At 58.6% G+C, this 25,548-nt stretch overlaps 1 protein-coding gene across 1 annotated transcript in view; it reads left to right on the forward strand.

Moving 5' to 3' along the window:
• Window positions 1-684: 684 nt before the first annotated feature.
• Window positions 685-25,548, forward strand: part of UNC13A (unc-13 homolog A) — a 109,208-nt gene continuing 84,344 nt past the window's right edge. Inside the window, exons 1-4 of the mRNA XM_075903263.2 lie at window positions 685-888; window positions 22,692-22,721; window positions 23,161-23,260; window positions 24,604-24,721. Coding sequence (XP_075759378.1) covers window positions 867-888; window positions 22,692-22,721; window positions 23,161-23,260; window positions 24,604-24,721 — 270 coding nt within the window. The 5' untranslated portion in view covers window positions 685-866. The remainder of the gene's footprint in view (window positions 889-22,691; window positions 22,722-23,160; window positions 23,261-24,603; window positions 24,722-25,548) is intronic.

A 25,548-nucleotide genomic window follows, 5' to 3' on the forward strand; every position in this document is an offset into this window, starting at 1 on the left:
ACCCAGGCGGGTTTACATCAGCTCTGATGGGAGCGAGCGCCAGCCCCCCAGCCCTGGAAAGCGCCCCCCCGGCAGCCCTGGAAAGCGCCCCCCCTCGCCCCCGGCAGCCCTGAAAAGCGCCCCCCCCAGGCAGCCCTGGAAAGCGCCCCCCCCCCGCGCCCCCGGCAGCCCTGGAAAGCGCCCCCCCCCCCCGGCAGCCCTGGAAAGCGCCCCCCCCCCGCGCCCCCGGCAGCCCTGGAAAGCGCCCCCCCCCCGGCAGCCCTGGAAAGCGCCCTCCCCCCGGCAGCCCTGGAAAGCGCCCCCCCCCGCCCCCCGGCAGCCCTGGAAAGCGCCCCCCCCCCGCCCCCGGCAGCCCTGGAAAGCGCCTCCCCCCGGCAGCCCTGGAAAGCGCCCCCCCCCGCGCCCCCGGCAGCCCTGGAAAGCGCCCCCCCCCCCGCCCCCCGGCAGCCCTGGAAAGCGCCCCCCCCCCCCCGCCCCCCGGCAGCCCTGGAAAGCGCCCTAGCCTGGGGCACAGGCGCTTCAGAGGCAGGCTGGGCTGAAGCCGGCCGGCTGCGGGGTGGGGGCCAGGCGCACAGTGGGACGGGCATCCTGCCTTGCCGGGCGGGGGCCTTTAAGAGTAGACCCCCCCCCCGGCTCATCAGGTGCCCCGGTGCCCCCGCCTCCCGCCCTTCATCAGCTTGACGTCAGGCGCTGTCCACAGGCCGGGTGCTGAAGCAAGATGGCTGGCTGCTGGCGAGCGGAGTGAGGCGCTTGGAGCAGCATGCGCGGTGCTAGCGCGCACCCGCCCTTCCCCGAGCAGGCAGCCCGCTGGCAGCCCAGGCCCACGTCCCCTGAAGCCACCGCGGCGGCCGAGACGAGCGCGGACCATGTCTTTGCTCTGCGTCGGAGGTAAGGCAGCGAGTCGGAGCGACCCGTCTGTGCGGGCGGCGCTGGGGGACAGGTGCGGTCGCTGCTCACAGCTGGGAGTGGACCTGTGTGTGTGTGTGGGGGGGGGGGGGGGCAGAAATAGGGCACGAGACACAGACGCTACCGGGGAATGTGTCGGGCGGGGAGGGGGGTAAAACGAGGCTACTTACTGAAGGATCTCTCCGGCCCGCTGAAGACAATTTCCTCCTTTGCCGGCTTCAGCACACGGCTCATTTGTGGGTGGCATGTGCCTGCTTCGGGGGGCCTTTGTAATAATGGAGGAAGCCCTTGGAAATCGGGGCAAAACCCACGGATATCCCCCCCCCCCATCGTGACAGATCGGCGGGGTTTGCTTGCAGGCGATGGTTGCGGGCGGACTGGGTTGGTATTTATTGCTCCTTAGGCGACTGGGATTTAAAGAAGGTGGCGAAATGGGGAGTTAATCCTGGAGCCGCTTTCTCTGCAATGTGGGTTACGCCTTTGCACAGCATTTACACGGCTCATTTGTATCAGAACTGATTGTCACTTTGGGGGGCGTCGCATGCTATTTCCATCGTGAGGCACGATTTGCACCTTTTCTTGAATTCACTGGGATTTGTCTCTCTCTTTTGACCCGCTGTTCATTCCAAACCCATCTCTCTCGAGCCCTTTTATTCATTTGGAAGTTGGCAAAGTGAGAGGTGGCATTTGGAAAGATCGCTCAGTTTATACTTGGCATTTTACAGCCAATCCCAGGGGCGGCGTGATTGTGGGGTTTTTTCCCGGTGCATCCATTTAATGTTAAACGTGTCAGTAGTCTTGTTCGGATCCATTCCCAAAAAATTAGCAATGTCGTCATAAGGGCAGCGAGAATAAGCCGCTGGCTGGGGCTGAACTTTTAAGGATGTGGAGCGTGGGATTTAGGAGCCTTTTCTGATTTGGAAAATCAGACGGGGTGGGAGGTGGCTGTCTGGCAGCACTATGCCTTGCATATGCTAATCCTGCTTTGAAAGCACTTGGTGGAACAACCCCCAGGATTTAGACAGAGTTTTATTGGCAAAGCCAGGCTGTTTGGGGGGAGCAGGGATCCCCCAATGTGCTGGCTTCCCAGCTGAATATCCCATGGCATGGAGCCCCTCAGAAACCTGGAGCACTCTGCCGCGTGTGAGCCTTCTCCACACCAGCTCCATTCACAAAACCCAGCCCTGTCGAGAACACCCATCCGGCATTTTCAGACAGTCTTTGCATATTTGGCAGGGGCGCTGAACCAAATTGCATAGGGCGGTGGGCAGATGACACAGATGACAACCACTTACCAGGGCTCGTCCCAGCAGACCTTTCGGGAGGCAATTGGCTTTTAATTAAAAGCTGGGTGTTGGCCTGTGGAGGAACCCGCAGAAGTGCTGAGGAATAAAGCACCCCCTTTCGCCCATCACGCCAGCTGGAAAGAGGCAGGACCAGCCCGCCTGATCCAATTACATCACTCTATTCGCGTGTTCCATTGATCAGTCCCCCGAGCCTCGCGGATAAAATACAGGCGTGCAAATTAATACGGAGCCTGGCATAAATTATTGGGGGAATCGCCTTTCGCCGCCCTGTGGTGCACTGTGGATTGAGGAGGGGGTGGGGCGTGCCAGGAAAGGGTTTGATCGTGATTATTAAAGACTTCTCCTATAAATCACGGCCGCTCGCTGAGCCGGTTGTGCAGTGAGCTCCAGCGACAGGCTGGGCTGGGTAACAGTTTATGAATGAATTCACTACGGCGAGATGGCAGTCTGTGGTTTGCTGATGCTGCAGCCTTCGATTTTTGGCCTTCCCTGTAGGGCAGAGATGCCCCCCTCGGGCTAGGTGCTGCTGTGAATATTGGTAGGCAGCTGAGCATGGGTGTGTATCTAACACGGCTCATGGGCAAGCCACAGCCCCCCTTCTGGCTCCTCCAGCCTCCCTCATTCAGGTTCTAGCTGCATTTTGCCCCGTACCTCCTGGATTAGTGTTGGGGAAGGACGGGGGGTGGGGGGGAAAGGCAAAGGGCTGGCCCTACAATTTTTGAAAGCGGGTGAGCCTGGCCAGCCACTTTTCACCACAGCCCTGGTCTCCTTCCTCCTCTTCTAGCCTCCAAGGCCCTGCCCCCGGCCAGGTCAGAAGCTGGAGCATGGGGCTCAAGGGAAGCCCCCTGGGACTTGGTCCAGCTCCCTGCCCAGGGCTGCTGGAGCATCCACAGCTCCGCACCCCCCAGCTACTGGGGTGGCTCTTAGCATACCCTGGCTGTGGCTCTTTGGCCCCTGAGGTCCCACCCCCCCAGCCAGGCCTAAAGCCCATCCTGAGGAGCCCAGGCAGTGGTGGGGAGCTGTGGACCCTCCACCTGCCCAGGGTAAGGGCGCAAGAGCAGCTCCCGGCCCGTGTCCCCTCTCCCTGCCCCCATTCATGGCAGATAGAGGGTCTGCATCTTCCCACAGCTGCCTGGGCAGCTCTTACCATGGCCCGACTGTGTCCCTGCAGCCCCGAGGCCCCATCCCCGGCCTGGTTGGAAGCCCAGGAGCCGCACAAGAAGCTGTGGGCAGACACGGACCTGCCACATGCCCTGGGCGGGGGGCCCATTGAGCAGGGACACACTCAGAAGCTGCTCTCGGGGCCTCCATCTCGGGCTTTGGGGGGCCACGGATGGGGTGTGCTCTAAGCAGGGTGAAAACAAAAGGAAAAACTATGTAGCACTTCCTTTTGTTTTTGGAAGATCAGACTAACACGGCTACCTGTCTATTACTAATCAGGGTGAGGCATTCTTCCTAAAAGTGGGGGGGCCGTGAGTCCCTGCCCACCTCTTCCCCCAAGGCCTCACCCCCCAGCTAAGCCAGGCCAGGGGCTCCTCTATCTCCTGGCCTGGCCACAGCAGCCGAGAGGAGGGGGCTGCCCTCTGACAGCAGTGCCTATCTCCAGCCTCTCCTCTGGTTGTGCCTCCAAGCAGGACTCCTTAGATGCCTGGGAGCACTGACCAGTGCTGTCTGGGGCTTTCTGCTCTGTCCCCTCCCGCCCCTGAATTTCAACCTTTGACCCTCGTTCCCCTTCCTTCTTCTACACTGGCTGTCCTGAGACTCCACTTGCCACCTGGGCTCAGTGACCCGGGTTGAGAGGGGGACCCACTTGTCCCCATCCCCGCAAGGGGGGCCAGCACGGATGGCTGCCCGTTGCACCTGGCTGCCCTGTTTGCCCGGCTTTCTCCCTGCCTGGCCCTTTTCTTCCCGCGTGGCTTCCCCCTGCATGCATGTTAAAGGATGATTCAGAAACCAAGTCCAGCCTTTGCTAAAATGCTCGTCACCGCCACTGGCATTTTCATTTCACTGGAGGATGCTCAGGAAAAGTAGGGCAGGCGCTCGAGTGGCACATTTATTTTTGTGCCTTGGGCTGGAGGATTTAAATAACAGTGCAAGAGCCACACCCCCGCCTGCTTTTCTGCCTGGCACTGACAGCTCTGAACAGCTTTCTTTACCAGGCCCAGCTTTCGAGGGGCAGCCAAATCGTCTTAAAAGATCATTTATGTCAGAGTCCTTTCCAGGCACCGTGGCTCCAGGGCGGAACAGTTTAGTTCGTCTGAATGCACGAGCTTAATTACCAACGGGCTCAGCAGGGCTCAGCTCACAGTTTTATCTGGGCAGGCTTCCGGGCAGAAAAGTAGCAAGGCCGGCTTCTCCGCTGGGTTACATTGTTGGCGTTTCAACGGCCAGCGGACCTTTGGGTGGTGCCAGAGGTGCTCGCTGCAGCTGTGGTAGGTCATCGCCCTCTCGGCCACCTAGTTTGAGAATCTGATTTTGCTTCCATGGTGGATTGTGACAGACCGGGCCAGGTCTGGGCACCACTGAGGGCGTCCGCTCAGGGCGAATTGCTCAAATTCCGGGGCTCCTTACAGCCCCCAGACTGGAGACTTTCCCAAACAGGCCACATACCAGTGCCACAGAGCGCTTCAGCTGCCTGCCTGAAGCCTCACAAGCCAAACCCCTCTGACACCCCAGCAATATCCGTGCCCCAGATGGTCCCAGGCCTCATACACAGGTGAGGGGTCTTAGAACCCAATCTCACCTTCCCCGAACAAGTTCTGTCCGGTTCCAAGAAACCAGCCACAGATCCCAGGTCAATATACACTCTGGATCTTACCCACAAACCACGCTGAGCCAATCCTTTAGAATCTACCATCTAAAGGTTTATCACTACAAGAAAGAAAAGCATGAGAGTAAGGTTGTTAAAGTATCATCCATTACATGCATCGAATCTCCCAGTTCTCGATGCAGGCTTTCAGCAGAGATGTTATAGCTGCTGGCTTAAAAGTCCTTGGTGCACATCCTATGCCAGGATGGGTCCACAGTTCTTCCTGGCTCATGAATCCCTGCAAGGCAGCAACTGGGGTCATGAGCAGATCTGGAGACCAACATGGAGTTGGCCACACGGCATATTTATACCTCCTTCCTGGTTTCTTCTAAGCTGGCTAGAGTCACATGGCCAGTGGCCAGGTGTGTCTTTGGCCTCCAGAGATCCATTGTTCCCTGGAAACTTGCTCATTAGCATGTCCATAGGTTGAGCATTCTTCATCTATTCTCAGCCACAAACAGAGAAATATTCAGTATCCACACAGAATACATGCTTATAACTTCACACACAGACATTATACAATTACACAAATAGCATATATAGAATCAGTATAAAGTAAGCTTTTGTTTGACACCCCACATGGCCCCCTTTGTACCCACTTTTGGGGCAAACACCCCCCCCCCCATGGGTGCAGCAGTGATATGGCTGCTCTCCTCAAAATCCAGTAACGTGACATTCAGTTGGCTCTCGCCCACGCCTCCCCTCTCGGAGTTCAGCCTTCTCCTCGCAGCCTGACTAGGAGTCCCACTAAGATTGCCCCAGTCCTCTGTGGGGTTTCTATGTTCCGTTCACCATCGTGGGTCCCAGGACAAAGTACAGCACAGCGTGTCCCCGAGCAGTTAGAGACTGCCTCTAATAGCCAGCGCTGCAACGTGACTTCTGTGGCTGCAGGAGACACCAAGAACCCAGCCAGTGCGACCAGTGATCTAGTCGGGAGAATGTGAGAAAGGCCCTTCTGAACCACCAGCTAGCCCAGGAAACCCTTTGCCAAAGGTGGCCAGCACCAGCTACTTGAGAGGGAATGAACAGAACAGGGTCATGTGATCCTGGGTGATTGAGTTGGGACTGGTCCTGTCTTGGGCAGGGGGCTGGACTCGATGCCTCCTGAGGTCTCTTCCAGCTCTAGGATTCTATGATCCCAGCTTCCTGCTGTCAGAGCTTCAGAGACACCCAGAGCATGGGCTGCACCCCTGACCCTCTTAGCAAATAGCCATGGATGGACCCATCCTCCAGGAACTGATCGCATTCTTTTCGGAACCCAGGTACACTTTTGGCCTCCTCAACATCCCCAGGCAAGGAGTTCCCCAGCTGACCGTGCGTTGCGTGAAGAAAATCTGCCTTATGTTGATTTTACACCTGCTGCCTATGAAATCCATCGGGTGCCCCCGATTCCTGTGTTAATGTGCGGGGGTAAATAACACTTCTCCAGGGTTTTATAGACCTCTCTCATATCCCCCCTCACTCGCCTCTTTCCCAGGCTGAATGGTTCCAGTCTTTTTCATCTTTCCTCCTTTGGAAGCTGTTCATTCCCCTCATCAGTTTTGTTCTTCTCTGTACTTTTTGCAATTCTAATCTTTCTTTGCTGAGATGGCGTGACCAGAACTGCAGGCAGTATTCCAGGTGGGAGCACACCATGGATTTATAGAGTGGCCCTATGATATTTTCTGGTTTTACTATCCACCACTTGTCTACTGATTCCTAATGGTCTGTTTGGTTCTTTGACCACTGGTACATCTTCATGCAACGCAAAGTCAACCTGTGGAACTCCTTGCTAGAGGATGTTGTGATGACCAGGATTTTAACAGGGTTCAAAAAAGAACTAGATAAATTCATGGAAGTTAGGTCTGTCAATACTTATTAGCCAGGATGGGTAGGAATGGTGTCTTTAACCCTGTTTGTCAGTGGCTGGAAATGGGTGACAGGGAGGGATCACTTGATGATTTCCTGTTCTGTTCACTCCCTTTGGGGCACTTGGTATTGGCCACTGTCAGCAGACAGGACACTGGGCTGTGGCTGTTCATTCACAATGACACCGAGATCTCCTTCTTGAGTGACGACAGCTAATTTAGACCCCATCATTTGGTATGTCCAGCGGGGATTGTGTTTTCCAAAGGGAATTACTTGGCATTTATTGGCATGGAATTGTGTCTGCCAGGCACGCCGATTTGGAAGATACTCCGTTCCATTCCTCTGCATGTTAAACCAAGGGCCAGAGATCCACGGCTGATGCAAATTGGAATAGTCAGTGCAGCGATGTTGGTTTGCACCCACTGAACATCTGGCCCCAGGTATCTGAACAGCCGGGAACCCTTATTTCATACCCATTGGCCTGATTCAGTTTCCTTTCCTCCCCCCGGGCGAGGCTGGCCCATGTGCCACTCAGAGCCGCCCCATGGGGCTTGGTTGATGAGCACGCAGCCTGCGTGGGCATACGAATGACTTCCACCCTCCGAGCCGCCCTTTCCTGGGTGAGTCACTTAGAAAATGGAGCCTTCCCCACCCACCTATACCACCCAATGCCTAGCTGCTCCCCGAAGCACCGAGCCTGCAATCTGACCTGCCCACTCGCCAGCGGGGCCCGTCGTATGGGCCACAATGCAGGACAGGGAGCTGCTGAGAGCGGAGAGCCTGACACAGTGACAACTCCTGGGAATATATTTAGCACGAGCACGACGCGGAGTCATTTCTTTGTGGATTCTGACTTCCAGCCGGCCTATAAATAGGAGCTGGGGCGTTGGTGGTTCCTGGCTGTTAAGCGCCTTCCTGAGGTGTCTGTAATATTAGGACGCTGCAAGATGTTTGCTCAAAACCCTCCTTTGAGACGCTTAAAATGTCTCCCAGTGGGTTCAGCCTGATGGAGCGTGGTGGCAGGGCTGGGATGGTTGGAGAGGCTCTTCTCCCCAGGAGGGTAAAAGGCTCCTTGGGCCAGCCCTTTGCCAGACAAAATTAACCCCTAGCCAAGCAGGCAGGGCAGAGATTCGTGGTAAGTCATGGCCACAGGGACCTGCAGGAAAGGCAAAGGGAGGTTCTAAATCCAGCCGCCTCTCAGCATCTCTGGTTCTGTGGCGGGCTCTTGGGAGGACGCTAAGTCTGCCTCAACCTTGTGTCATAGTTACGCCTGCCCCAAACTCTCCCCATTCATATCTGGCAGTGTTTGCTCTGTGCCCTGGGGCCCAGGGCTGGCCAGCAGTATTGAACCAGCTAATGGCTCCCAGTATCAATAGGACAAATCTGGAGAGCAAATTCCTCAGCTGATGCATAACTCATGGCCCTTGAGTGACCCCAGTGGAGGAAGCAGCTGCTCACACACACACACACACACACACACACACACACACACACACGCCACAACCTGCGTCTATAATGACTTGCTCAGTTTGAAGCAGAAACCAGTTGTAATGGGGCTGACTCAGGGGTGCGGCGCCTCCTGCTGGTCTCCTCGGGAATTAGCTCTTCCAGCCCTGAAGCACCCCCTGCTAAGTGAGGGTGCAGCACCAGTTGTCTCCCCTCTGCACTACTCTAGGCCTGGTGTCCCTTCTGGCCCATGGTGCTTCTCCACAGCCATGCCCCTGCACTCTAGGGTCCTCCCCTCCCAGGGAACCACAACCCCCTACCTGCCTTGCCTCAGTGACCCATGGCCAGTTGTTCATAGAATCATAGGACTGGAAGGGACCTCGAGAGGTCATCGAGTCCAGCCCCCCGCCCTCAAGGCAGGACCAAGCTCCGTCTACACCATCCCTGACAGATGTCTATCTAACCTGTTCTTAAATATCTCCAGAGGGGGAGATTCCACCACCTGCCTTGGCAATTTATTCCAATATTTGACCACCCTGACAGTTAGGAATTTTTTCCTAATGTCCAATCTAAACCTCCCCTGCTGCACTTTAAGCCCATTACTCCTTGTCCTGTCCTCAGAAACCAAGAGGAACAAATTTTCTCCTTCCTCCTTGTGACACCCTTTTAGATATTTGGAAACCGCTATCATGTCCCCCCTTAATCTTCTTTTTTCCAAACTAAACAAGCCCAGTTCATGAAGCCTGGCTTCATAGGTCATGTTCTCTAGACCTTTAATCATTCTTGTCGCTCTTCTCTGGACCCTTTCCAATTTCTCCACATCTTTCTTGAAATGTGGCGCCCAGAACTGGACACAGTACTCCAGCTGAGGCCTAACTAGTGCAGAGTAGAGCGGCAGAATGACTTCATGTTGTCTAGCCACTGTCACGGGAGCAAACTGCAGTGTGAGATGGCCGCTCAGCTGCTGCCTTCTCCTGCTGCCTCCATACATCCCGGCTGTGTCTACATTGGCGCGATCTTGTGCCAAAGCTGCCAGTTTTGCGCAAAAACATGCTGCCTGTCTCCACTGGCCACGAGGTCTTGCGCAAGAACACTGACGTTCTAATGTGTGAAATCAGGGCTTCTTGCGCAAGAACTATGATGCGCCCGCTCAGGGATAAGCCCTCTTGCACAACTGTTCTTGCCCAAGAGGCCAGTGTAGACAGGCACCATGAATTTCTTGCATAAGAAAGCCCGATGGCTACAATGGCCATCAGCGCTTTCTTGCGCAAGAGAGCGTCCACGCTGGCACGGATGCTCTTGCTCACAGGCACATGCTAATGTAGACGTAGCCCCCTAGTACCCCTCAGGCCCTGCAGCCTGTGAGCTGGGTCAGGCCAGAACTCCCCAGCCCTGCTCTGGCTCAGGTACCCTGTGTAGTTTCCCAGGCAGCAAGGTCCTTCCTGCTCAACAATTTGAGTGAGAGCCTTGCAGCCTTTTATAGGGCCCAACCTGGTCCTGATTGGCTGACTGCTCCCCGCCCTGATTGGCCAGGGTTGCACAAGCCCCCTCTGGCTTGTGTGTAACTCTCCCCCATCTGGGAGGGGCCGCACCACTTCACAAACCCTCAGGCTATGTCTACACTGGCAGGCTGTGTCTACATTGTCTACATTTGTACGTTGTAATGTACAAAATCAGGGCTTCTTGTGCAAATATTCTGACGCTCCTGCTCAGGGATAAGTCTTCTTGCGCAAGAGGCCAGTGTAGGCAGGTAACATCAATGTCTTGCGCAAGAGAATATCTACACTGGCACAGATGCTCTTGCGCAAAGGCACATGCCAGTGTAGACGCTCTCTTGCGCAAATACTTTTAACAGAAAAACTCTTCCCTTAAAAGTATTTGCGCAAAATCCTGCCAGTGTAGACGCAGCCGCAGGTTCTTGCACAAGAACCTGCAGAGCGTCCGCACGGCCCGCCCACTCTTGCGCAAGAAGATTTACAGTCCGGCGTCGGAAGGCAGGGCTTCTTGCACAAGAGCTACGCTCTTTTCTAACAAGCGTAAGCCCTCTTGCGCAGAGGGCAGTGTGGACAGGCAACAGGCTAGGGGAAGCCATGTTCTTTGGTGGGCTGCTACAGGCCCGAGCGGGGCGGACGTGGACAGCTGCCCCAGGCCCGCTGGGTTAGATCTCCCAAGGGTTAGAAACCCTGGCAGGAGTGAGGCTGTGGAAACCTGCTGCAAAGGGAGCCTTCGACCACGCCTTGCCCCTGTGAAGCCAGGCCTGAAACAGGAGCCATTCCAAGAGATGCAGCTGTAGCGAGACCTGGCTCGTCTGCGCCTCATTAACCCCTCTCCTTAAACCCAGCCGCTGCCGGAGAACAAGGGCCGGGCTGCAGCCAGGGGTTCCTCTCTCAGTGGCCAATTGCAGACGCTGCAGAGAACACGCCACAGCCACGCCACAGCCCCTGATGATGTACTCCATTGGGTGCATCGCAGGAACCTTCCTGGGGCTCTCTTGGTTTCCTATTTAGGATCTGGCCCCGTCTCCATTTCCTCCGCTCTCTCCAGGCAGTGACAGCTTGGGGCCTGCAGCTTGTTGCTTTCAGTGTGTCTGGCTTCTCTGAGATGGCCTCTACTGACATCCACATGCATGCACGCACAGACACACGTGTTCACGTATGCACTCATGCACACGGGCACGAATACCTTCCTTAGAAGACATGCATCCTCCCACTCTTTAGCTGGCCTCGTCTGTGTGGCTGGAAGGCTTCAAAGGCCTGGCAGGAATTAACGCTGCCTGTCGGGGGGACAGAGACTGGCTGGTGAGATCCCTCTCGCCGGGTTTAGACGCAGCCTGAGCTGGCGAGGGCAGTGCCAGGCGAGCGCCGGTTATGGAGCGAACTCCTCCCAGCCCTGCTGGCTGCCAGGGACCTGCGGCACTGGGGCGGGCCCAGTGGCACAGAGATACACAGCAGGGCATCCCAGCTGGCCCTAGGGACCCAGAGAGCACAGATCAGCAGCACAGGGAGCACAGAGCTCTGTGTGGGGGGGTGCCAAAGTGTACGATGCTCTGACCCCATTGGGGGAGGGGTGACTCAGCACCCCCAGTGGCTAACAAGGGAGCAGGGCCAGACAGCCCCATGCTAAGACGACTCCATGGGCCATTCCCCGGGGGCCCAGCGGAGCCCATGGCAGCTCCCGCCTGCAGTCGGTGAGCGAGGGGATCCCGGGGCCTGGGACAGGCAGAGGTGGGGCACTTTGCTGGTGAAAGGGAGCCAGGCTCCAGCCTCGTTCACCTGGGCCCTGCGCTTTGCGATCCTTGCCTGGGAGGCGCCGGCGCGGTGCAAGGCCAGGCTGGGGGACATGGGGGATGGCAGGTTGCTGGGGGAGGCAGTAACACTGCAGGGCGGGAGTCTGCCAGGGATCCCCCGACCACCCCCTTCTGCCGGGACCTTTGCGACTCCAGGCTGGAGCACACAGGGCCTGGGGCTGGCCCGAGCCCCCGCTGCAGCGGATGGGAAGAGCCCTGCTGACTGCAGTGGGGCTGGGCCCAGGCAGGGGCGGTGCCTGGTGAATTCAATTCTTTTCCAGTTTTACCCCATTGCTGCAATTTCTGCTTCCAGCCACAATTGGGCCCCAGAGCCAGGGCAGCGAATCTCCTGGGACCGGACACCTCTTCCCCTCTGCTTCCCAGCCGGAGCCCACGGGTGCCAGAGGCTGGGAGGGGGGAGGGGGGCACGAGCCAGACCAAAGCACAGTGCTGCCCTGCCCTAGCCGTAGGGCAGTAAGGGGGCCTGGGTCTGCAGCCCAAGTGGTTCAGCATGTGCTGGGGGACCCAACCCCTCCTCTCCCTGCATTGCTGGCTCTCGGCTGGGGGGCACGGGAAAGACCCCAGATCTCTGCACTTGCTCATGCAGCAGTAAGAGCTGAGCTGCACGGCCTTCCCCAGCGGCCAGCTACTGGGTTTGGCAGGGGCTGTGCATGGTGGGTGTCCCAGCCAGCCTTCCATGGGGAGCGGGGTGTCTTCGGGACCAAGGGGAAGTGCAGCTGGCTGGCGAGATGCCTGCTTGTCCAGAAGGGGGGCTGGAGCAGGGGCTGTCACACAGCTAGGGCCAGGGGACCCCGCCCAGCTGCGCCTGCTGCTCCCCACGCCGCTTGCGAGATTTGCAGGTGTGGGAGCGGGCGCCAAGCCCCCGCCAGGAGATCCCGGCCCGGGGCAGGGGTCGGAATCAAAGGGGGGCAGGGGTGGAAACATGCGTGCCCCCGGCTCTCTGAAACGGGTCCATTTCCTTCCTCTCGTGCCCCCGGGGCTGAGTCCCCGACGCTCTCCCAGCATGAATGAGGCGCAGAAGGAGATGAATGAAAAGTGTGTCGCCGGCGGCAACACGGGGCGAATCCCAAGCGAGCGGTGCTCCCGGGGCGGGGAGGGGAGGGGACTCCGCTCAGGCTGGGAAGGCGAAATAAAAAGCAACGGAGCAGGGGGCTGGGAGGGGCTGCTGGGGATGGGGGGGCCTGGAAATTCCCAGTGTAGCCAGAGGCACCCACCATGGCCCTGCACAGCCTCCGGGTGCCGGTCCCTGTGTCATTCGGGGGTCAGTGCAATGAGCGGGGAACTGGGGCAGTTCAGAGCTAAGCTGCCTCCCCCGCCCCAGCCTGCCTGCTCTGAAGGGCGCTGCAGGCCCTGCGGGCAGCCCCCTGTGACGTAGGGGGGGGGGCTGTCTGCTCCGTAACCCGGCCTGCCCCCACGCTGTGATGTGTCATTCCCACTGACTCACCCAGACATCCAGTCCCAGCCTGAGCAGGTAGGGGAGAGACAAAGGGAGGGAGGCGGAGACGGCACCTGGCTGGGGGGCAGGGCCTGGGAGCTGGGCAGTTTTGGGCTGGAAAACCGTGAAGAGGACAGACTTAGAGTGCTGGGAGCTGAGGGACCGAGGCACCCTGCCCCAAGGCTCCTTATGTCCACATCACGTCTGTGCTGCGCTGTATCCTGGAGCAGCAATGAACCCTCCCTGTTCTACTGGCTGGCGGAGTCTCATCGTGCAGGACTGGGGGATCCCCGACGCACTGCCACACCTCCTTCCTGTGCTGGGTGTTGGTGTACAAGGCCCTTGTCCCACGGAGCTAGTCCGGCATGGCCTGGGCACCAGCCAGCTCTGCACAGACACAGGCACGGGGCTAGAAACACCCTGGATGGAAGATGCGCTTGAGATCCAGGCAGGCTGTCAGGGACTGGGCACAGGGCATTCTGGGAGCTGAGAGCGAGGCGCGCACAAGACGTGTGGGTGGTGGGCGGTGACGGCAAAGGCCCGGATCCTGAGAGGGACGACGTTCAGAGTTGGGCCCCGAGCGGGCAAGGGGTCAGGCCCAGAGGCGGAGCTCCGGGCCGGGATGCAGACGGGGCTCTGGAAACCAGCTGGGACTCGCAGCGGGGGCTGGGGAGGTCACTGCCCAGGGCTCACTCCAGCAAGCAGACGCTCTACAGGACAGTGGCTGAAGGCGTAAAGGCTCTTTGGAACGCTCACTCCCTTCGGGTCTGCGGGGAGTCCCGGTCCCGTTACCTCGGGTGACGACGCAGTCGGGGACCCCGATCCTGCACCCCCGGAGCAGCAAGGACAGATTCCGCCAGCAGTAGACTAGCGAGGAGACGTGGTGTGATGACAGGAGTCGGGGCCAGGAGGTTAGGGGTCAATCACCCCTCGCCCTCAGCCCCAGGAACCTCAGTCTGTCCCCTTCATGGTTCCAGCCCCAGACCGCCCCTCCCCCAACACGCAGTTCCTTTGTCCCCTCTCTTCCCTTAACCCGTAGAACCGGTTTGGCCGCTGTCCCGAGGCCCCTCTTACAGATGCGCCAGTGGGGCCCTCCACAGCCCACCGCCCACGCACACAACCAGCACGGCACTGACACTCCACCACACCTGGAACCTTTGCTGGCTGCTGTGGACGTGGCTCCCGCATGGGAACTGGTGCTGCATTCCCTTGGATTGTGGGGGATGGTTTTGGGGAAGGTGCGGGGAACCAGCGGGGGTGGGCAGCTCAGTTGGGTTGAAGGGGATGGAGGTGCAAAGAAGCCTTGTGGGGACGGGGTAACCAGGAGCCCTGAAATGACCTCCCCTGGTCCAAGACATCCCTCATCTGGGACCAGTCAGGTCCAGAGGTGCCAGACCAGGGAGGTCCAACTCCTACCAAGTCCCCTCTTTGCACTCTCCCTCCTATCCAGATACCTACCCCCAATCTGCTCCTGCTCCCGCCTCCCGGAGTGCCAGTGCGGCGCCAGGTCCCCCAAGCCATGGCCCGGGCTGGGCGGAGGATGCAGTCGGATGTTCCAGGCTCCCAGAGCGCCTGTGCAGCACCGGGTCCCCCAAGCCATGGCCCGGGCTGGGCGGAGGATGCAGCCGGGTGAAACACTGAACATTGATTCATTTTTCATTCTTTTTTTTATATGCATTTATATTTTGGGGCTGCAAAAACAGTACTGAAAAAAAACGGCTTCCAACTAAAGTAAAAAGTTTGGGAACCCCTGGTCTAGAAAGTCTAGATGAAGGGTTCTGGTGGGAGCAGAGAACACACACACTGGGGGTCCAGTCTAGGACCAGAGGTCAGCGAATCTGGCTGGAGTCTACACCCAGGACACACTGGCTGATGCTGAGCTAGTCACTGCCCTTCGTTCTGTGCCTTGGTTTCCCCAGCTATATCATAATACTGCCAAGGGCATGAACGGGTCAGTGCAGCCCCCTCTGCAAAGTGCTTTGAGATCCTTGCGTGACATCCTGCAGATGTCAATTCTGCTTTAGAAATCCCATTCCACTTGGCACCAGATGGAGCAGTGCATGCTGGGAGCTGCAGTCTGTGCTCACCTCTGTACTGAAAGACAGGAGCAAGTGAAAACAGCCTCCCAGGAGGAGGCACTGCTGGGCGCATGACACTTGCTTATTTAGGGGCCTAGGGCAGGGGTTAGGGCCAATCCCCCTAAATCCTTTTGGGGGCTTTCAAAACAACTTAAGAGAGTTTGGTTTCAAATGTCACTGACAGCCAGTGGGTCCTGCAGCAATGTTCCTTCTCATTTTTCCCTCCTGAGTGTGGAATAAATTTTGTTCTGTGCACCGAGGCATGTGTGGATGTGCACCACCAGTAAAAACACATACATGCTGCTGGTTGTGGGTGCTCTGCTAATCACCTGGGTGGTATTTGAATCTCTCCTGGCTGCCCGTGTGCTCCACTTACAGGGAATCCTGATCTGTGGGCCAAACTCCTCTGGGTTGTCTGGAAAATTCCAGCCTCCAAGCCTCACTTTCGGTCAGGGGAGGGCAATAATTTTTGCCGGGGGGCCATGTAATGAATTTTGCTATGTGGCCATGGGCGGAGCCTGGCATAGAAGGGGTGGGGCTGGGGAGTAGCCTCCACCCAGAGTTGATTGCTGAACATCTGAGCTATGGATCCACAGTGGAATGTGGCTTTCCCTCTTTGCCCCAGTGTCAGGCTTAGCTCAGCAAAAGGAAACACGCAGAGCCAGTGCTGGGGCCAAGCTAGCAGCTGAGAACGCCCCGTTCATCCCTTCCTGGGACCCGCCAGGTCAGAGGAGAGTAGGGCTGCCAGATGTCCAGTATTGACCCGGACAGTTCCGTATTTTCGCCTCCTGTCCGGTAAAAAAATTCAGAAAATACCGGACACCTAAAATGTCCTAAAATGTCTGGTATTTTCTGATTTTTTCCCGGCCAGGAGGCGAAAATCCCAGATGCTTACTGGGTTCCGCAGGGGAGCTGTCTGGCCCAGAGCTGGGTGACAGGATGTCGGATGGCTGCCAGCACCCTGTTAGGGCCAAAAAGCCTCAAAAGCATTTCTTAAAGGGGCCACGCTGGGTTTTTTTTTTTTTTTTTTTTTTTTTGCACAACCAATTTTTCCCTGCCATGTTCGGTATTTTTTGTGGAAGTATCTGGCAACCCTAACCAGCTTCCAGTTTTGGCTTCTTGATTTCCAGTGTGGTAGCCAGCCCCGGGCAGCCCCCGTTATTTTCAATGAGGGGTGGGGTGAGCCCTTGTTCTCAGTGGAGCTGTGGGGTTCTGAGCAGCAGAGGTCTTTGTGATCACCCCATGTACCTACCTCACACAGGAACCGAGCCCTTCTGAAAATCGGGCTCTGGTTGTGGGGTGGAGCGCTTTGAGATCCAGCCCTCAGAGGGTGATGGGGTGGGGGGGGCAAGGGAAATAGGGAAATAGGGAAATAGCTTTTCCTAATAGCCAACCTAGACCTCCCCCACTGCAGCTTGAGACCATCGCTCCGCGTCCTGCCCTCTCTTGCACTGGCTCCAGACGTGCGTGGCTGGATTCGAGTCACTGCAGGGGAACAGAGGCATTGTCTATACAAGGGGGTTTCTTTATCAGTGTGTACAGACTGCCAACTGCCTCCCTCCCTCCTTTTATATCCCCTCCCCCATCCTCTGCCACTGAGACTTTAGGGGTGAACTGAGCTAGGGAGCTGGCATGCCAGGGTAACCCCAAAGAGAAACGAATTGAAAGCGGGTGAGACAGGGTGGAGTAGTGGTTAGAACACAGGGCTGGCACGGGGAGTCCTGTCTTTCCTTCCCTGCAGCAGCTGGGCAGGCTCGTGAATGAGTGGCTCAAACACTCTGTGCCTCAGTTTCCCCATCCATAAAACAGGCAGATGGAGCCATAGTGCGACAGGGTGCAGGAGATGTTTTTGAGGCTCCTTCAGCTAATCAGATGAGAGTGAGTCTGGGAAGTGCTACAGTGTGACTGACTGGCGCGGGATATTCCCGATCCTCTGCTGGCCCTCGGTGTGGGGCCCTTTGGAGTCCACCTAGCGCAGTGGTCACCAACCAGTAGATCGGGATCGGGTCGATCTTGGAGTCTCTGGCAGGGGATCCTGACTGGTTTGGCCAGGAAGCTCGCAAGTGCTGGCACTTCAGTTGCCCCTCCACCCACTGTCATGCTGCTCCTGCCCTCTGCCTTGCAGCTGCCCCTTGGAAGCCTCCTGCTTGCTGTGCAGGGTATGGGAGGTAGAAGGGTGCGTGTGTGTGCTGATGTCAGGGTGTCCCTCCCCCCCCACTTCTGTACACAATCTCCATACGGAGAAAGGGAAGGGATGGAGGGAACTTGGCAATGCAGATCTGTGTGTGTGTCTCTCTCACTCTCACAAACACACACTGTCCTTCCCTCATCTCCTGACCCAGGGGGGGTTGTTACTACTCTTCCTGCTTGCCAAGTGGGTTATTTTTGGTTTGTTCATTTCACAACTTTCATTTCTCTCTCATGCTTAAATCGAATTCTTTGAGTGGCGAGTTCTAAAACGCCCAACCTGTCATGTCATGTCTGGCGTAATTATCCCTGTGGGAATTGCTGCTCCTGGAAGTGGCTGGCAAGTCCCTGCAGAAGTCAGAGCAGGGAGTTTCCGCATGCTGGCCTTGCCTGTGGACACTGCTTCTGTGGCTCCATTAATCAATAATGGAGAGCGGTGGCCAGTAGAGGCTGTGGGGTAGAAGAGGGGGCAGCACGTGGAGCCACTGCTGTATATGGCAGCTGCTTTCAGGAGTGGTGTAGGGGTTATTTTAAGTTCCCGTGGAAACAGAGTCCTTGGCTAGAGAGAGATCTGTCAGGTCCCCAGGGCTAAGGCCCCCCGGAGATTAGTGAGACAACATTTGCAGCCTTGCGCAGGCACATGAGAAGCTGGGAGCGAGTCGAGCGGGAAACCCGACGAGCTCGAAGCTTAAGGAGTTGGAAATCCAGCCCAGGCTTGTGTGAGGCAGAGCTAAGACGCAATCGAGAGCTACCCCAGTGGCCACGGGACTCGCCGCTGCCCCCAAGGCTGGACGAAGACAACTCCCTTGGGGGACATTTTATACACGGGGACAAACAAGTCACCCATCACTCCTGACGTACCAGGGGGCCACCTCTGATGTTCCCGAGATACCTCCCCTAACCTCGTACGGGGCTTGGCCAGTGTCTAGCATGCTGTCAGGTCAGACCCTCTCCTGTTCCTGTTACCCGGGGGGGGATGTTGGCACCGAGATGTTCGTGAGGATGCTGTTACCACCCCTCTGGAACGTGTTTCCAGCCTGTGCCTAGCGCCAGTTAGAGTTTTACCATTAACCCTGCTCATGCCAGATTCTGGGAGCAGGGCCTGCCTCTTGCTCACAGCTTTATATGAGCAAAGGCCTGACGGTGCGCCTAGGCCTCACACCAGGCCTGTGCTAGGAGGGCTTATGTGTCTGGCCCTCATCTTACCACATCGCTTTGACTGGCCTTGTCTGGCTCCGGGGAACATTTTCAAAAGCACCCAAATGAGCCAAGCGCCACTGAAAGTCGGTGAGTCCTACCGAGGCGGTTTCTGTGCTGATGAAAGGGGTTGGACTGAGCACTCTGGAGATAGACTCCATGAAGTGGGTGCTGGCCGGCAGGCGGTGCCCCTCCCCATCAGTGTGGGACCCCCCGGGGCATTTCCACCTCTGAACTGTGCTCGGCGGAAGCTGCCACAACGGGATGGATCAATGCTAGCTGTGACGGAGACTCACTGTCTCCTCACACACCGGCCTCGGCCACCAGGAGCTGCCTGTCTTCCTCTCCCACCCTGAATCTGATTGAGCTGCCTACATGTAGCCCAGAGCTTCGGGCTTCGATTCCCCACCGCAGGACTGCTGTGGTGAGCCCACAGTCGGTCTCCTGAGGTTTCGCCCGACTCTACGGTTCTATGAATCAGTCCCAGCCAGGTTTCTTTTCCCCACGAAATCTTATTGATTGTGATATATGAGAGAGAGAGAGAGAGAGAGAGGCTAATCCTTTAGAATCTACCTCCTAAAGGCTTATTAGTAAAAAAGAAAGAAAAGGTTGAGAGTGGGATTGTTAAAGAAAGCACATTCCTGATGCAGGCTCTTAGCAGAGATGTAACAAGAGTCTCTGGAGAACATCCCATGTCAGGACGGGTCGGCACTTCTTCCTCCCCCCGGCCCTTGCAAAGGTGCTTCTGGAGCGGAGCAGGAGTGAAGACAAGACGGGGGCATCCTTCCCTCCCGTGTGGAGGGAAACCCATTGTTCTTCTGGGCGCTGGTGCCTCCCAAAATGGGGCTGATCACGTGACCACCAAACCAGTCTGTGTCCTTCTTGGGCAAGGAGCCATGGAGTATCCAGGTGTGTCCTTTTCAGGGGAGGAGCCGTTGGGTGCTCCTGGGTGTCGCTTGAGAGCCATTGTCCATGCAGCACTGAGCAGCAGCCCCTCGTGGAAGGTGGCCGACACCTGCCGCTGTCTGCCGGACAGAAAACATCGGTCCCGTGGTGTGATATAGTGGGGCATCTGGCTGGTCCCTAGGCTTGGGCTGTGGGCAAGGCCCAGCAGGGGGGCCAGACACTGCCCTGACCTGTTCTGACTAGGGGGAGGGAAGGAGGTTGGAACAAAGGAAGTCCGTGGAGGGAGGAAGAGGTGTCTGGGGATGGACACATGATGGAGACAGCCTAGGGAGGGGGTTGGAGACTAGGGCCTCAGGCACCCGCCTTAAGGGGTCTGGGGCGTCCTAGCCCCCCTCCTATTGCCACTCACGTCCATGCTGGGCTGTATTCTGGAAAATCAATAAACCCCTCTCTATTCTGCTGGCTGGCGGAGACTGTTCTGGCTGCTACGGGGGTGCAGGATGGGGGGAACCCCGACGACGCTGTTACACACGGGCATAACATTACACACCAAACCCAGACATGCACGAGCAGCACAGACAGAATCAGCGAAGCATCAGACACCTCGCCTGGCCCACTTTGCACTGAATTTGGGGCACACGCCCACCGAAGATCTGCCTGCTCCCATCAAAACCCAATCACGTGGCACCATCCCACGCAGGGAGGGAGCCAGAGCCTGCAGAGCGTCTCCACAAGGAGCAGGGTCCAGGGAGGGGAGAAGGGAGGGTGCCCTAGCCCAGCAGTGAAGGGCCTCCGCTGGCAGTGGGACTAGAGCTTAGCCCACTAGGCTGTTCTGCCCTGGGGCTTTCTCCAGCTGGAGTGGGTCTGTGGGACATAAACACTTCACTCTTCATTACGGCCCCGGGGCTGCAGATGGGAGAGGCCCACGTTCCACTCTGCCCCTTTCTTCAAGCTGGGTCTTCTCCAGGGAGTCCCCTTGCTACCGGGTTATTTGGGGGTCCCTCTCCTGGCCTGTGCAAAGGCTGGTCCAACCCAGCCCGTTCCCAGGGAGGTTTGGCCCCTCCCGCCCCACCGTGCTGCAGGGCATGGAAAGGAAACCGCCAGCTAAGCCGGGGGGAGTGCCCGGGAGCAGCCAGTGAGACACTGGAGGGCGCTGAACCGGGGCTGGGCAGGAGACTCAGTTTCTTTTGACCCTGAGAGTCTTTCCATAGGACGAGGGGCCTTTCTGGAACAAGGCAAAGGCTGAGCGTGCCAGCCCAGTTCTGCCAGCTGAGCAGCCAGATTCTGGAGCCGTCTGGGGGAGCGGTGTGCGCGTGCGGGTGTGTCTGGGTGTGAACTGTACCCATGCACTGAGGGCTACATGCCAGCTGTACTTCACAGGGGTAGTACTGCCTAGTGGCTAGAGCACTTACATGGGCACTAAAAGGGCTGAGTTCTATTCCTTGCCCTGGCTGGCTGCTCTTGGGTGAATCACTTGTCTCTGATTCCTGTACTGTAAACTCTTTGGAGCAGGGACTGTCTTTGTAGCGCACGTACCAGAGCCGACCCTCTGCACCCTGAAGCAATGCCTTCGCGACGGGAGCTGTATAATGGGCGCAAGAGCCCTCACCCTCTCCCAGAACTTTTGCAAAGTATAATTTGCCTAACTGCAGAGATGACAGGCGCTATTCCAGAGAGAGGAGGGAGAATTACTGACCCCTGCAGTCCATTAGGGTGTGTCTAGACTACAGGGTTTTGTCGACAAAAGTGGCCTTTTCTCAACAAAACTGTACCTGTGTCTACACTATTGCCGAGTTCTGTCGACATAACGTTGACAGAACTCGGCAGTTTTGTCGACAGTGGTAAACTTCATTCTACGAGGAATAACACCTTTTGTCGAGAGTTCTGTCAACAGAAGGCGTTAGTGCATCTACGCTGTCCTTTGCGTCTACACTCTCATGTCGACAAAGCGGGTTGCTTTGTCCACAGCACTGGATGTCGTCTAGATGCTCTTTGTCGATAGAAGCTTTGTCGACAGTATCTGTCGACAAAAGCCTGTAGTCTAGACGTACCCTTAGGTTTGTCTAGACTACATGGCTCCATCGATGGAGCCATGTAGATGAGTTTACTAGACATAGGGAAATGAAGCGGCGATTTAAATAATCACCGCTTCGTTTACATGAAAATGGCCGCCGCACTGTGCCGATCAGCTGTTTGGCGGCACAGCGGGGCAGTTTGGACGTGCCGCCGTCAACAAGGGAAACCTTTGTCGATCGCTCCGGGATGCCTCGTGAAATGAGCTTTACCGGAGCAGTCAACAAAGGCTTCCCTTGTCGACCGTGGCGCGTCCAGACTGCCCCGCTGTGCCGCCAAACAGTTGTTCGGCACAACGCGGCGGCCATTTTGATGTAAATGAAGCGGCGATTATTTAAATCGCTGCTTCATTGTCCTTTGTCTAGTAAACTCCGTTGATGGAGCCATGTACTCTAGACATACCCTTAGAAAGCAGCAATCCTCCTGCACCCTGGCCAGCGAGAATCCGACTCATGACAAGAGCCCAGCTCCCACCTAGCGAGAAAGCCCCATCATAAGCTGCCTGGCGCTGCCTGGCCCCAGGGGACGCTCAGTGCTCCCCCCAGGACTGTTCTCAGCAAGTCCCACCCAACGCCTGGCGAGAGCTCGCGGTCCATGCAGCACGACACGTATCTGAAGACCCAGGTTTCCCACTGCGCGGTTTCTCTGGGGCTGGCAGCCAGCGCTTTTCAGGCCCCTTGTGTCAGTGGCTGCATGGCTGGACGGGGAGGCCCCCGGGCTTGGGGAGCGTCTGTGTGAGTGGCCCGAGGCTGACACGAGCCAGCGGCTTTCCCACGGGCGTTGGCCAGCGGGGCCGGTACTTAGCTCAGGTGCATCTCGAGACGGGGATGGGGCCTGAGTTCCAGGGGGCTCGGATCCAGGACCAGGGGTCCAGGCCCAGCCATTCCCACCCTTCAGGGGTTTGGGGATAGGAGGGGAGCGACTGTGCCCCAAAGCCACAGGGGGCCCTGGCCTGGGAAGGAGCTGCCAGCCGCATTGTTATGTGTGTTTGTCTGGGGGGGGTGGCGGGGGGGGGGAGAAGGGGCCTGGTTTCCTGCTGAGGGAGATTCCTGCTGGGAGGTCTGGGCGTGGCTCCCTGGGACAGGGCAGACACAAGGGAGCCGTTAGCACCTCCCAGGGGCTCTCTGGGCCTGGACACTAAAACAATTCTCCCTCTCTCTCCCTCTCTCTCCCTCTCTCTCTCTCTTTGCAGTTAAAAAAGCCAAGTTTGATGGGGCCCAAGGTGAGTCGCTCTGCCTAGTGGTTAGAGCAGGGGAGGTGGGGTCAGGAGGACATGACAGTTTCCAGGCCTGGGCCAGCAGGGGGCTGCGGGCTGGGGGTCGAGGGGCATTGGCAGGGCTGTGTAGGGCAGGAGAGGTTGTATTAGCCGTGCTGGGTGTGGGCTGAAGCTGACCATGCCCCTGGCTGGCAGCAGCCTGGGCTGGGATCCTGGGAAGGGCAGGGCAGGGCCGGGCGGGTGCTGGAGGAGCTCAGGGCACTGGGCACGGGGAGGGCAAGTCAGGGAGCATTTCCCTTGTGCTGGACTCCGGCAGGCTCCCGGGCTGATGGGACGAGCCGGGGGGTGGGGAGAGCTCTCAGTCCTGCCAGGTTCTCTGACCTGCCTGGGGCCTCGGGGCCTCCCGCTTGGCCCACAGCTCCACCCTCTGCTCCCCTCCCCGCAGAGAAGTTCAACACCTACGTGACGCTGAAGGTGCAGAATGTCAAGAGCACGACCATCGCCGTGCGGGGGAACCTGCCCTGCTGGGAGCAGGACTTCATGTTGTGAGTGCTCCCCTGGGCGGGAACCCGGGGCCTGCGTCAGATAAACCCTGCGTGAGCTCCCCAAATCCTCAGAATCGGGCAGAGGCTCCCTGGAGCCAGCGGCAGGAGCTGGGATGCTCCGTCGCCCTTGCTCTTCACCCTGCCCGTATCTCTAGGGGTCACGGATCCGGGGCAGCAATGGCCGGTCAGACGCCTCTCCCTTCGCTCCGGCAAGTCCTTCCCCCACCCCGTCTCCCTGCCACAGATGCTGTTCTCAGGCCTTCCATGGGGGGCCCGGAGACTCTCCCAGCCCTTTGGCAGCCTCCTGTCCCCGGAGCCTGCAGTGGGGTGCAGGGGGAGGGAAGGGAGGCTTCCTTTGTTTGCACCCCTGCCCACTGGCTCTGCCAGCCCCCCAGGTGGGTGCCACGTCCCTGCTCCCGAGGCACTTGGCACACAGGTGGAGAGCTAGAGAGCAGGCGGCCAGGCATGGGGAACTGGAGCTGGGTGAGACCAGGGGTTCCCTACCCATGAGCAGTGTGAACGCCCACCACCCTGCAGGGTGTGTCCGAGGGGCACAGAGCCTGGGGCCGCTGGGAACAAGGCAGCAGTTACCCCTAGAGGCTGCAGGGAGAGAGCTGCGCAGAGGGCCAGGCTGCTCCATGAGGCAGGAAACTGCCTCCCCTTGGCTCCCTCACTCTGCGTCCGTCCGTCTGCTCCATGGGTCAGCCCCGGGGGGGTCCCAGACCTGGGGGCTGCCGCAGACACAGCCAGGGTTCACCAAAGGGCCCTAATTGATAAGGCCCCGGCTCCGGCCCAAGGCTCCGGCAGGACATGAAAGTGGCAAGTGTCAGACGCTTGGCAGCTCCAGCCTTGTCCTCACCCAGGAGCAGGGTCCGCTGCCCGAGGGAGGCCTGAATTCCAAGCGGCGAAGCGGGGGGAGATTCGGAAGCACGTTGGTGTGTGTCCACCTCCCGCCCCGGCCCCGGGAAAGTCCAGCAGCGCTGCCCCATGGCTCAGAACCTGCCAAGCAAACCCCGGGGAGGGGCTTGTAGCCACGATGAACCGACAAACCCTGCCCAGAGCTGAGCCGGGTCTGGGTGACAAGTCCCCGCTAGTGCGATCTTGCGATTGCCCGTCCACCCTCGCTGGCTTGGGGACGGGGGCCGCTCCCTGCAGCCAGGGCCAGCCTCTCCCAGCAGGGGGTGCTATGGGAATGGGGCGGGGGGGCTCCCAGCCACTCCACTATGTCCCTGTGGCATGTGTGGGGTGCGGGGGGCAGCGGGCCAGGCTGCCCAGGCCCTTGAGAGGCAACCAGCCAGATGGGGCTGGTGCGGGAGGCCCACAGCCGCTTGCTCCCCTTGCAGTGAGATCAACCGGCTGGACCTGGGGCTGACGGTGGAGGTGTGGAACAAGGGGCTGATCTGGGACACCATGGTGGGGACCGTGTGGATCCCCCTGCAGACCATCCGCCAGTCCAACGAGGTAGGTGCAGGGCGCTCTCCCCAGCAGGGCCCGCTGGGTCTTCCTGACTCCCTGCCCTGGTCTCTGGCCTTCGGAGCCCAGCCAGGAGTGGGCATAGCCCCCCGCCAGCCTTCTGAGGCAGGGTGGGGGGGGTCTGGGGGAAGAGGGAGCAGGCCTCCACGCAGGGCCACCCGCCCCCTGGAGCCCCGTGCCCCTTTCTCAGCCTAGTGCACATCCCGGCACAGAGCCAGGCCGGCGGTGCATGGAGACAGGGAAGGGTCAGCCGGGGGGATTTGGGATTTTCGTCCAGCCGCTGGGAGGAAGGGTCTTGTCTCCAGGGTGCAAAGAGCCAATGATGGGCAGGCGAGGGAGTGAGCCTGCCTGCCGCGGTACTGCTCCCACGGGCAGGAATTCGGCTCCCTGCCCGGCCAGGGTGCCCAGGCACTGCAGGGCAAGGACCAGCGCCAGGTTCTCAGGCCCACTGCGCCTGGCTTTGCTTTATCCATCGGGCTAGACTGGAATGGGCTACGCCAAGGGGGTCTCTAGCCAAGCCGCAGTCGGGCGGGGGGGGGGGAATCACCAGCAGAGGCTGGCTCAGGGCAGCCCCTCCCCCTCAGCCCAGAGGGTTGCCAAGAGGAGGGGGCCCAGTGGGGGGAGAGCTTGGCACGGCCCTAGGAGGGGCAACTTCCCGCCCCACCAGAGTGGCTCTGGCTCCAGCCCCGCTCAGGTGCCAGCTGGGGGAGCATTCGGGACTGCACACAACCAGGGACGTGGCTAGCGGGCTCCGGCTGCCCCAGCCCCTGCCACAGGTGGCAAGGGGCAGTGCCCACGCCGTGCCCAGCGCCCGC

The sequence above is a fragment of the Pelodiscus sinensis genome, chromosome 32 (assembly GCF_052426305.1).
Source record: "Pelodiscus sinensis isolate ZL-2025 chromosome 32, ASM5242630v1, whole genome shotgun sequence".
Lineage (NCBI taxonomy): Eukaryota > Metazoa > Chordata > Testudines > Trionychidae > Pelodiscus > Pelodiscus sinensis.